This window comes from Acipenser ruthenus, chromosome 3, assembly GCF_902713425.1.
Source record: "Acipenser ruthenus chromosome 3, fAciRut3.2 maternal haplotype, whole genome shotgun sequence".
Taxonomy (NCBI): Eukaryota; Metazoa; Chordata; class Actinopteri; order Acipenseriformes; family Acipenseridae; genus Acipenser; species Acipenser ruthenus.
In genome coordinates this window covers 79,286,375-79,299,556 of record NC_081191.1, presented here as the reverse complement: position 1 = coordinate 79,299,556, position 13,182 = coordinate 79,286,375, and the positions used below count along the sequence as shown (strand labels likewise).

Here is a 13,182-nt window from a genome sequence, read left to right as displayed (position 1 = left end):
TAAAAGTTGTTAAAACACTTCTTAACAATTGCAACAACATGTATAATATCCTGGACATATTCATCAAACTAAATTCTATATTTGACTATATGTGATTATATTACTGTTCACAATCCACAGCATTGAACATTTTATAATCAATATTATTTGTTCTGGATTTACCAATTGAGGCAAAACACAGTGGCTAAATAGAAACTAATGTAAATGCTGGAATAATCCAGAACATTCTGCTGCTCAGTCCTCAGCACTAACCACTGGACTAGCCTGCCTCTTGTGTGACAATAGGTTATTTAAAGCAGATCTGTGATCTGCTTACAATGGATGTGCACACTCGCATAGTGAATATGCTTCTATTCTTGCTCTAGCAGACACGATAAGCTTTGGCGCTAGCACTTAATAACCTGCTACATATAAAATACTTTGATAGATGAAAGCTGGTTTGTTGCTTCTGTTTTTCTATTGTAACATCTTAGTGCAGCTCTATTTTCAGGGAGTGTCATAGGAACCCATACATTTTCTTACACTTATACTGTCACCATCAAGAGGAAGTACTGAAGTACAATATAGAGAGAGAGAGTCTCTGCATTTGTGTGTTTTGTGGCTGTCAGACATCTTGGTTCTGGTGCGGAGGAACAGCCTGGGGTCGAGATGGCCACCTTTGCACAGCCACTTATTTTAAATGGTTCATTGTTAAATTATTATTTTATGAATTTAAAGTGTGGAATGTGGGCAAGTAACGATTGAATGATTAATTGTCAGTCAGACCTTGGTATTAAAGGAGACAAAGGAAATGTTTGTTCAGTGAGTTCAGTGAAGGAGCTGCCAAGCCTGAACAGTGTGAAAGAAAGAAAGAAAGAAAGAAAGAAAGAAAGAATGCACCGTGATAGCTGTGCTTGGGTGCTGTTTTGTTTATCAGTGTTTTTGATTGGTTTTGTTTAAACCATTTGTTTGTTTGTGTTCTGTTTGTTTTGTAAATAATACAAGTGTGTGTGTATTGGGGGTTTTCCGAGAACCCATGTATTTATTGGTTATTAGGGATTTCAGTTGTCTATTGTGATTGGGGTGGTGATTAAAGTAGACAGTTGGTGTGTATGAGACATATTTCTAATATTGGCAAATAGATTATTTTATTTTAACGAAAACAAGGAAATGATAACTGAATTTGAAGACACTGGCACAAGAAAAAAAGAAGCACAGTACAACAGTAGCTTCTTTGTCTAGCAGGGGTGTAAAGCTCAAACAGACAAAATGGTTCCAATACAGACAAAAGACTATACAGATTAAAAAAAAAAAAAAAAATCCCTCAAGAAACCAAAAAAGAAATTAAATCATTTTCCTTTTCAAAGTTAATATATATATATATATATATATATATATATATATATATATATATACATACATACATACATACATAGTGCCTTGCAAAAGTATTCAGACCCCTGACCAATTATCTCATATTACTGAATTACAAATGGTACATTGAAATTTCGTTCTGTTTGACATTTTATTTTAAAACACTGAAACTCAAAATCAATTATTGTAAGGTGACATTGGTTTTATGTTGGGAAATATTTTTAAGAAAAATAAAAAACTGAAATATCTTGCTTGCATAAGTATTCAACCCCCACACATTAATATTTGGTAGAGCCACCTTTCGCTGCAATAACAGCTTTAAGTCTTTTGGGGTAAGTATGTACCAGCTTTGCACACAGTGTCGGAGTGATTTTGGCCCATTCTTCTTGGCAGATTTGCTCCAGGTTGTTCAGGTTGGTTGGACGACGCTTGTGGACCGCAATTTTCAAATAGTGCCACAGATTCTCAATGGGATTGAGATCAGGACTTTGACTGGGCCACTGTAGGACATTCACCTTTTTGTTCTTGAGCCACTCCAATGTTACTTTGGCCTTGTGCTTGGGATCATTGTCTTGCTGAAAGGTGAATTTCCTCCCAAGCTTCAGTTTTTTAGCGGACTGAAGCAGGTTCTCTTGCAGTATTTCCCTGTATTTTGCTCCATCCATTCTTCCTTCAATTTTAACAAGATGCCCAGTCCCTGCTGATGAGAAGCATTCCCACAACATGATGCTGCCACCACCATACTTCACTGTAGGGATGGTGTGCCTTGAGGCATGGGCAGTGTTAGGTTTGTGCCACACATAGCACTTTGAGTTTTGGCCAAAAAGCTCTATCTTGGTCTCATCTGACCACAAAACCTTTTCCCACATTGCAGCTGGGTCACTCTCATGCTTTCTGGCAAACTCCAGACGTGCTTTCAGATGGTACTTTTTGAGTAATGGCTTCTTTCTTGCCACCCTCCCTCCCATACAGGCCAGTGTTATGCAGAGCTCTTGATATGGTTGACTGGTGCACCATTACTCCACTCCCAGCTACTGAACTCTGTAGCTCCTTCAAAGTGATTGTTGGCCTCTCTGTGGCTTCTCTCACAAGTCTCCTTCTTGTTTGAGCGCTGAGTTTTGAGGGACGGCCTTTTCTTGGCAGTGCCTGGGTGGTGTGATGCAGCTTCCACTTCCTGATTATTGATCCAACTGTGCTCACTGGGATATCCAAACACTTGGATATTATTTTGTACCCTTTCCCTAATCTATGCATTTGTATTACTTTATCTCTAACTTCTGTAGAATGCTCTTTGGTCTTCATTTTCCTTCAGATGCACAGCCTGACCAATGATCCTTCAACAGTGGGGTTTTTATCCAGAAAATGTGACAGCAACTTTAATGGTTCACAGGTGGAGGCCAATGGTAAGGTAATTGTGTCCTCGTTAGGGCAATTTCTTTCATCGGTGTAAACTGGGAGCTTCCACAGCACAGGGGTTGAATACTTATGCAAGCAAGATATTTCAGTTTTTTATTTTTTTTAAAAATATTTCCCAACATAAAACCAATGTCACCTTACAATAATTGATTTTGAGTTTCAGTGTTTTAAAATAAAATATCAAACAGAACGAAATTTCAATGTACCATTTGTAATTCAGTAATATGAGAGAATTGGTCAGGGGTCTGAATACTTTTGCAAGGCACTGTATATATATATAGACACACACACACCAACTAGCTTCTTAAATGGACCTTACTGATTCAACCTCTTCTTAAATGGATACTTACTGATTCAACCTCTATAATTTCACTTGTGACCTCGATGCTGGCTTTCTTGGTTTCTGATATGCTCTTTGGTTTTGAGGATTCCGTTTTCTTGAGTTTTGGCTCGGGTTTGCTTTCTTTGGCGACTTGCTTTGCCTTTAGGGACTTGGCGGGGGGTGCTCTGCTCTGCTTCGGAGGGGGCGGCTGTCTGCCTAGAGCTGCATGGGATATATTGTAGTTGACATCTTCAGGCTCTTCAGGTGGCAGCTTCACGTCTGTCTTCACTAAATAGCCATGGTACTGAGAGTGTAACTGTCCGTTTCCAGAGGTGGTGGGATTGTGAGCTGCTTCCACTTTCTTGACAGGTTTAGGGGGTGCTTCCTGCCTCACTGATGTTCTTGACCCTGACTTACTGGAGCTGGCTGCTAAGTTTTCAGTGGTCTGGACCTTGTCTTCCTTGCTCAGCTTTCCCCCAGAGCTGCTGCTGTTCTGCTTCTTCTTCGTGCTGCTTTGGGGAGATGGAGGCGGGGTAGGTCCAGGGCTCTCCTGAGGAGATCGAGGGGGGGTCGTTCCTTTCCTGTAAAAATGAGGACTGTCTGATGGGGATGGGGGAGGGTTTTCCTTAATTTTCTCTTCTGGGGCCTCCTTGATCTCAACAGTTTCATTAAACCTCTGCTTGAGGTAATCAGGGCCTGGAGACAAGTGAGAGGAAAAATAAATCATTTACCAGTGTAATCCTATCCAATCACTATATACAGATTATATCTCCATTACAAGGCAGGTAACAGATTCATTGCCATTAAGACAACCATTAATGCTACTGATACAAGAGATAGGGCATCTCTGCTACACCTTTCATCAAAACAGGAGTGAATATCACATTACAGGTAAACTAGTTATAAGGTTAAGGCTGTTCCCGGTTTATGTTTTTGAATGCCAGGCTTTGCAGAGAAGAGTTAGCATTGCTATTACGTTTATGGAATCTTTTGTCCTTTCAGCTACAGTATCTGTGAAATGCTGCAGTTAACTGTTCTATAAACACCTCCATGAATTCCTCCAAACCAAAACACCCCTGCAAAAATTAAAACTGACAAAAGAACTGAACATCACATTCAAGCATATACTGCATGGCTGCATCTATAGTGACTGGGTTTTAACCCACTAGAACCAGTGGCAAGACAATGGAAGAACTAAATAAAAGCAATAACAACATTTTCTTTTTTGTTATGAATGTAGTGTTCATGCAGGTGAGATTCTACTTCTAACTATATGAGCCCCTCTCAATCCTGATTTGAAACATCCACTGCCAGCCAGTCTATCCTGTGCCTCTCCCAAGCAGAGACCACCCATTGTGCTGAATTGTGTGGCAGTTTCATGATGTGGATGCATGCTTGTGCCACTAAACATAAGACTTTAGAGGAGCCTAGAAATTTACTAGCCTTCTGGCCAACATTGAAGGCAAAGAGAGTGCTTAAATGGACAGAATGAAATTGGCTGGGGGAAATCTATTTTCTTACTTCTTATTGATACTAACAACATTATCACTAGACCCCATTTTCTACCGTTGAAAGTAGTTAGGGTTTTCGCTTGTATTTTATGATGATATGATGCATTACAAAGTTCACCAGGGCATCGTTGTACCCTAGGGCACCTCGTTAAAATGAATGCCGTTTCTATTTAGTTACTGTGTAGTTCAATTGTGTAGTACAATGAAAGAAAAACAGAAACCAAAATCTTTTCTTTTTTTTCAAAGAAAAGACTTGTAGGAATACTATTACCGGGAGTACTTTATAGTGAAACTTTAACAATTGTTGGAGGCTTGATGATTATCCACAAAGGGCAAATCTATTAGAAGTTTGTCTTGCTGACAGTGAAGTATCGGACCCAATACAGGCCAGAAAGAGAAAGTAAAGATGGAGAGATAGTTCTGTGGTTATTTGTCTTGTGCATTCTGCAATGTTTTCTGTATTCCTTGTAAAATAACGTGATTGATAAAAACAAAACTAACCAATCAATCTTTCAGTGTCTATGGATTAAATACTAATTTTAAATAGTGCTGGGACAAATATCCGAATGAGTATTTTTTGACGTGTATTCAGATACAAAAATCAGATTTATGTATTAAAAAAAAAAAAAAAAACTTAAAAAAACCACAGGATCAACACAGCAAATCTTTAGCCTCTATTTAAAAGTTTTAGACAGCCAAAAGTAAACAAACCAGTGATCTCTATGGAAGGCCATCTGGATCAAAAACACGTTCTGCTGCTTTAGAGCCTCGCTTAAACAGTGCCCAGCTTGCTGGAAATGTACTGTAGTGATTTTTGTATAGATTTTATTTATTATATATTTTTTTGTTGCGACTTTGTTATGTGGAATGTAGTAAACGAGAACCAAAAACGGTGAGTTTTTTCCCCTTCATTTTACAACGCAATTTCCACGTTTGTTTTATTTGATTAAAGTTAAATTTCAGTTTTTGCTTGCTTGTTCAGCTACAAAAAGGCACAAGTAAACCTCATGTTATTACTTTGTGAAAACGTGTCGATGGCCACTGTTTACTGTGAAGAAACGGCAATGGCAAGGAATGAAAACAAAGTAAAAAATAAATAAAATGAGGTGTCAACTTTATGTACTATTTATTTCGGGAATAAACAAAACGTTTAACTGCTATTTGGGATCCTTTATTTTGTTGTTAATTCACTGGGATAAAGTAAGGCCTACACAACTTATTCTTTACTCCTGGGATATTTTTCTGCTTTAACGTGTTACACACACAGGGGCCACACACACATGCCATGCTGTCTCTGCCTGCGTTCTGAGAAATATAATGGCTTTTACTACTTTTTGAAAATGAACGAATATCCGAAAGATATATTTAAATTATGAGTGAATATCCAAACATGAAAATCCTGTGTTTGTCCTAGCTCTAATTTTAAACAATGTTGGGAGACAGTGAAATAAATACACACCTTACAACCAGATGTTCAATAAGAATTAAAAGTATGCCTATTACAGCCAAAGTTTGTTAAGGATTTTCTTTTTTTTTTTTTTTTTTTTAAATAAAAAATCCACAGCGTGCTTGCCACTAAAAAAATTAAAAACATTTAAAGAAATGTATTAAGAAAAATGGCAGACTTGTTTTTGGTATACCGGTGAACCATATAATGTATCATATGTCAAAAGACCATACTATAGATGAAAAACTGCTTCCTGGTACCTAATAACATCATGTGTTGTACAGTACTTTACTCAGATGGTCTAGCTTGAAACAAACCAAGGGGCTTACAGCAAAGACAGTAGTAGGATAAGCAGTTAATATAAAAAAAGTGAATAACTAAAAGATTATCACCAGTAACAATTTTAATAAAGTTGATGAGAGGTAAAGAAATGGCACACAACTTCAACATTTCAACAAACATTCTTGTAAGCTTTAAAAGAGAGAACTACTGCTTTGTTTTGGCATGTTGCAGACAAAAGGGATGAGAAAATTGTAAGTCAGTGCTGTTTTGGCATTTTTCCTTATAATTGCCCTTTCAAGAACTAGCTCAGATCTTTGTTTTCTTTGGCATTATAACCATCATTAAACTAACAATTTTAAGTCATGTTTAAAACTTGTTTTCCGTTTTGGCTCTACAAGGTTTGGTCCTTGGCATTTCTCTTGAAAGCCACCAGACTAATAATAATAATAATAATAATAATAATAATAATAATAATAATACTTTGATTTCCATTACACGAGAGAATTAAAATCAGTGGGAAAAATTATAAGCATGCTGGAAAAACGATTTCCTTTTCTGGAGATGTTACAATAATACACTCTGTATAGACAGTAATTTCATTGACTAAACATTCATACATGTATAGTAATGTGAAATTATAAGGCAGAACAGGTTTTCAGGAGCCTTAACTATGATGTGAATATGACTTGATAAGTATTAAAGAAGGTTAAGGATACTTTTCAGTAGACACTTGTCTGTCTGTACACAGTAAGTGCAGATTTAGTTTCTTTTAAGTTGCATGCATTTTCAAGATTCTTTCTGACACTGATTTCAGCCAAAGGCTTTCTACAGCTGACAAGTACATTTTCTTCCAGGCACAGGCTTAGGAATTGACCCAAGCAACAGACCAGTGCAATGTTAATTTTATTTCAACTGAATTAAATGGCATAAATTTCACATCTTCTAAGAATTACATATTAATTAGTTATGAAAAAAAACAATACCAGTATTAATAACTGGAATTTCTATTCTAAGCAATGATCATCATCAGACGCAATTCCAATTCAGCATTCAGCTGTCAGACAGTTTCAATTACCCAGTTAATTAAATCTTTACAAATTAAATTCGTATGTCAGTGTTGGGACCAGTCTATTGTAGCAAACAAAAAGCTTAAAAAAATAATACTCATAGCTGCATTGTTCTTCATAGGTGTGTAAAGCACTTTAAATGCATCTAAAGCATGAACTGTTCTGTCATACCCTAGATGAAGGCAGAAACTAAAAGCATTACAGATTCACCAGTGGACCGTGGTAACCAGGATTATATTACACAGCCTTCTTATTTATACATTAAATATCTGTGTGGCACTGCTTTGATGAGCTTTATTCAGCTGCTGTCTTGGCATGGACTATCTTCTTAGATTACAGAACAAGACATGTTAGAGCTTTAAAGATGGGATGAATGATGTGTGCTGTATTGGTCCTGCGGTTGTTCTTGGACCTACAGTATAATGTGATCTATACTTAGGGCTTCAACATTTCATTTTTTATTTTCCAAATCTTTACCTCCCTCAAATGTTAATTAGTAGTTGTTAAGCTGTCTCTGCATCCTAATAAAGAGAAAGCTACTCATTACAAACTAGGTTTAAGATTTGTTTTCTTCTTTGTTACAAATCAAGGAGATTTTAAATGACTTGCTATCAGTGTACACTCTGTACTGGGTATTTCATGCTGAAAAAAAAAAAATCTATCAGGACAACTCTGTTAAACAAGTGGAGAAAACAACAAAAGCAAAATGATAAACTAGGCGAGTGCAAGACTGAAATGCAATTAGGATCAGCAATGAGCAATTAACGTAATTTGTCAGCTCTGTTTGAAATAAAAAGGCGTAACAGAATCATCCTCAGTCAAGATATGAAGGTAAAAACACGTGACATTGTTTTATAATTAACAGCTGCTTCTGAGTTTAATTAAGAAACTGATTCGGCTCAAAATTAGTTTACAGAGATGTCATGTGATAAAAAATAAAACCAGAAAACTTCAAGCCCTACCTATACTGTATAGATTCAAGACTGCAGAGGTTCCTTTAATATGTAACTTTCTGTTGGTGACATTTTTAAGGAATTTTCACCTAGTAGATCAGATCAAGAATTTGTAGATTTTAAGGTTTGAACTACTCACATGGCGAAAGTTGTTTAAAAATGTAACCTTTAAAATGTTTTGTTTTAATTATTTGTAGTTAATTATAAAATAGGTTAAAAAGAGCTTAATAATGAATTGATGCTGATCCCCCAAGCAGGCCACGATTGTAAACCTGATATGACAAGTCATTGTGTACACAGATTTAGTGAACGTAAGAAAGAAAGAACAATGCTGTCCACGTGACAAACACCCACCACTTAGACATTTTAAAAGCAAGGAATATGTTATTTGCAGAAGAAAAACAGTATTATAAATGCATGGACTCTGAACAGCTGTGACTGCCAAATAATGTTACGATTGCATAATTACAACACTGTCTTCAAACAACGTCTTAACATGTGTAATTATGATTCAATGTCACATTTCTAAAAAGTCAAGTCACTAAAATAAATGTGAGCTAACATGATTACAACTGTATGCATACTTTCTACAATAAAGCATAAAGTACTTGCATAACTAATTGTTTACACTAACTTAGAGATTCAGATGCCTCCATATACCCCCAGATTCTTAATCACAATAACAACCTTCAATTTATATAGCGTCTACTTCAGCCTTGGCTATCTATAAGTGCTTCACATTCAGATCAAGAAAAGTTTATAATAAATCAAAGCTAAAGAATGGCCAAACCAAATTTCATAACAACTGAGTAAGCAATATCTTTAATGTAACACACACAGACGGAAAGACAGACCAGGCACATCCCTATGCCCCCAGATTCTGATACTCTCACTAATTTGGGCTAAATAAAGTCCTTTTCAACCACAAATGGACAAGCAGTTCACTCTATATATGTCGAAGATTACCTGTAATATGGTTTCTTCGCAGCCAATGAACTCCACACGCCAAGTTAACTCGCAGTCTCCATGTTGCTTGGGTCAGGAGAACAAACTGATCTCTTTCCTTAAATAATCCTTTTTGTCGCCAGAATATTGCCCCTCCTCCATAAAAACCTGCCCCCATTTAGTAACATTGGCCAATTTTTGAAAACAAAGACATAGAAAGGGGGGAAAGGAAGGAGGGATATAGGTGTGTGGAGTTCATCGACTACGAAGAAACCATATTAAAGGTAATCCTTCGTTTTCTTACCTATTCAGATGAACTCCACACACCGAGTTAACCTTACCAAAGGAACAGAAAACAAGGGTGGAAGGTCAGATGTTAGTGCAAGAAGCCACAAAAAACAGACAATGAGCAAAGGTCGGTTGAGAAAAAGACACATCCAAGTTATATGATTTGCAAAAGTGTTGACAGATGACCATGTAGCAGCCTGGCAAAAGTCCTGAATGGGAACCAATTTAAAATTTGCACATGTAGTTGCCACTCCTCTTACTGAATGGGCTCTTATAGATCCTGGAATACGTTTCTTGTCCAGTCCAGTCATTGGCGGACATTTGCCAAGCTTTTTGAGATGTTATAGTACTAAAATAATGACTTGGATCGCATTATTGAGGAGTTTGGTGATAAAAACGAGTGATCAGGAGATGATTTATCAGTATGCACTACTATGAAGAGATATGTGATAAATACAGAGAACAATGTATGGGGCAGGACTGGAGATGCAGTGCTGAGTGTCCTGTTGATATGCAGTGCCTTTTAAACCTGTTTTACTTGGAATAAAATTACTTTTAAACAGTGCATGTAAAATAAACAGCTTGTGTGAAAATAAATTGGACCTGACACGCCTGACAGGCGCTGAATAAATGGACCGCAAAGGGTTAATGCACATGCTGCAAGTAGAGGCAGAATAGTCCTTCTTTAAAAAGATCAATCTTTTTGTCTGCCCAGAACAGAAACTTTAGTCTTTATGGTTCGAAGGAACTCTGTAAAATGTACCTGCCCTTGGGAGATGTTGTGCAGTATTAGCAAGTTTCTGCCATAAAGCCTCAATAGGCCTCCAGACTGCCTCATGGAAGGGGAACCCTTCAAAGGCTTTATTATCCTTGGCATCGATGATGCTCAAGAAATCATCATCATCCTTAGAAAGTCTGGGTAATTACATTAACCCTTTGCTGCTGACGTGCTCCAATTTCGATACTATGATGTTGATTACAAAACGCATCATATCTCAGCCGTCCAACCAGCAATCTTGTTTTATTTTTTTCATTGAGTCATAGCCATGACTACGGTGAATGCCTCCATGTAATTGGTTTAGGGCTGGGGTGGGTACTCACACATTTGAAACGTCTGTATCTCGCCTTCTACACGCCCTAAAAAGTGCTGATCAATAACTCATCCGAAAGTTAAGAATCATAATCATAAGAATCATAATCAATCACTTTATTTTTTTAGGTTTTATTAAAAAAAAAAAAAAAAAACACTTTATATACGCTTTTTAAAAAAATACTTGCGGAATGCTGTGTGTGTGTGTGTGTGTGTGTGTGTTTGATTGCGTGCAGGGCAGGAGATGGCGATTGAGACAAAAAACTAAGTTACTGTACAGACACCTGAGATCCCCCTTTTATTTATTTATTTTTCTGCTATTTTAATTATATTTGTTTTTATTTTATTTTATGTCCTGTTTTGAAATGTTTCTTCGGACGGAGGCGGAACTAATGTAAATGAGTTGCACGCATCTGATGCCTAAATAACTTCAATATTTTAATTATTATTAGTGTACGTTCCCTATGTTTTCTTCGTTTCCGTGTGTGTTAAACGATGGATAATTATTTAGATGTAGTTATTACTTTTATTATCATTTAGCTATTTTTTTATTGGTAGTATGTTTTTTTGTCATTTGTTTTGTTTGTCTTTTTTTTTTTTACCAATACAGTAGCATACTCTATTCGCAAGTTTTTTCTTTTTGAATAATAATAATAAAAAACACTCAACATCTTGTGTGATATCTATATATATATATATATATATATATATATATATATATTATACTACCTCTATACACATAAATTATTTTCTTTTATCACAAACAAGATAATATTACGTTTCCAGTTTAATTTCACAGTTGACCTGCATTCGCCATTTCAGCTCTTTTTTTGTAAAATACACGCTTTACAAAACCCTGTATAGATCTGCAAATAGCTCTACAAGCAATTTCAATTCTGATTTCTGATTTGAAATCCCTGTAAAACTGTGCAGCTCCGATATATTTCTTCTACATTGTTTAGAAAATTTTTACATTTGTATATTTTACAAATATTATTTATTATACAATTTTTTATATTTTTTGGGAGGCATGTAATGGAAAGGAGTTTCCATTACACCAACAGTATGAAGTGTCCATAGAAGGGTTTATGACCTGGGCCTTGAGAAATTGACACCAGAATTTGCACAAATTGACTCACTTGCAAGTCAGTCCTATACTTCAAAATGTCTGTATATCAACTCTATTTAAAGTAATATAAAAAATAACCAAGTAAATAATACAGTAACTACTTGCTCATTATAAAAAAGTCCCTAATAATGAGGACAAATTATGGTCATTATACATGTGTTTTAAAGATAAACTGATTTACAGTATGGAATACTGCTTACAGGGCAGAAGCACAAGCTAGCACACCTGCATTTTCCAAAATGATATATAAAAAGGATCAGTTAGTCCCCAGAAAGACCAACTCTAAATAAACAAGGCTAAACAATCTTACAAGCTAAACAAACTTACAAGGCTAAACAAACTTAGAAGCTCACTAGCACATCTGTCAGTAGAATACACTGCACATCTGTTGTCACTGTTAATTCAAATTAGCTATCAGTATGACAAAAAAGATGATGGCCATGTCACACGCTTCGGAGGACAGCGTGTGTTTGTCTTCACCCTCCCGAGTCAGCGCAGGGGTGGTAGCGGTGAGCTGAGCCTAAAAATAATTGGCCATTCTAAATTGGGGAGAAAATAATAGAAAATAATTGGCAACTACTAAATTAATAAAAAACAAACAAAACAAACAACAACAATAAAACCTTTTTCAAACTGGATTACAAAACATCTGTCTGCTTTATTAACACACTGCATCACTCCTGCACCTGTATCCACTTAACCACTTTACCACAGTACAGTACGTACAAACATATGTCTGACCGCCTCCACTTCATCCCGTTACCGGTAATTACCCCTTCCCCTTTCTATAAGCTAAAGGTTAATTAAATGTTTATAATGTTTACTTAAAAAAAATAGTGTCTGGTGAATCCGGGTCCAGTCTGTCTTTCATATCCACCCCATCTGAACAAATAATTTCCCTGAGGCTGACAACGCGCAACCATAAAACATTTCAAGTATCTGAAAGATGAAATCAGAAAGGAGGTTAGTACCAAGCTGCATGACAATTAGATAAGAGATATGCAGATATATGAAAAAATAAGCATGACATACAGTTGGACTGATGAACAGACATATAATCCCAGAAATTGATATGCATAATCAGCCATCATGTTTTTATTTTTGCCATTATTGGTCACGTTGTTACACATAATTAAATGTTATTAGTTGATGATTTTGCTTTAGTGGATCCAGTATTTTATATTTTGTATACATCTTTTATTCTGTATAGGGAAGTGTAACAGGATGATGACAAGTTAAAAATTATGATCAGTCATCAGTCAACATAACCATGTTTAGTTTTGCAAAATATGATTTGGAACTATTGAAACCAGACACCTAACATGTATTGCTGCTTCCTAGCAAGAAAGCCATGTTACAGTTACAGTTACAGCTATAAT

At 36.1% G+C, this 13,182-nt stretch overlaps 1 protein-coding gene across 1 annotated transcript in view; it reads right to left on the bottom strand.

The window, feature by feature from the left end:
• The window catches only part of LOC117435723 (junctophilin-1-like), a 45,622-nt gene that overhangs the window by 528 nt on the left and 31,912 nt on the right, over nt 1–13,182 (bottom strand). Inside the window, exon 4 of the mRNA XM_034059097.3 lies at nt 3,120–3,787. Coding sequence (XP_033914988.3) covers nt 3,120–3,787 — 668 coding nt within the window. The remainder of the gene's footprint in view (nt 1–3,119; nt 3,788–13,182) is intronic.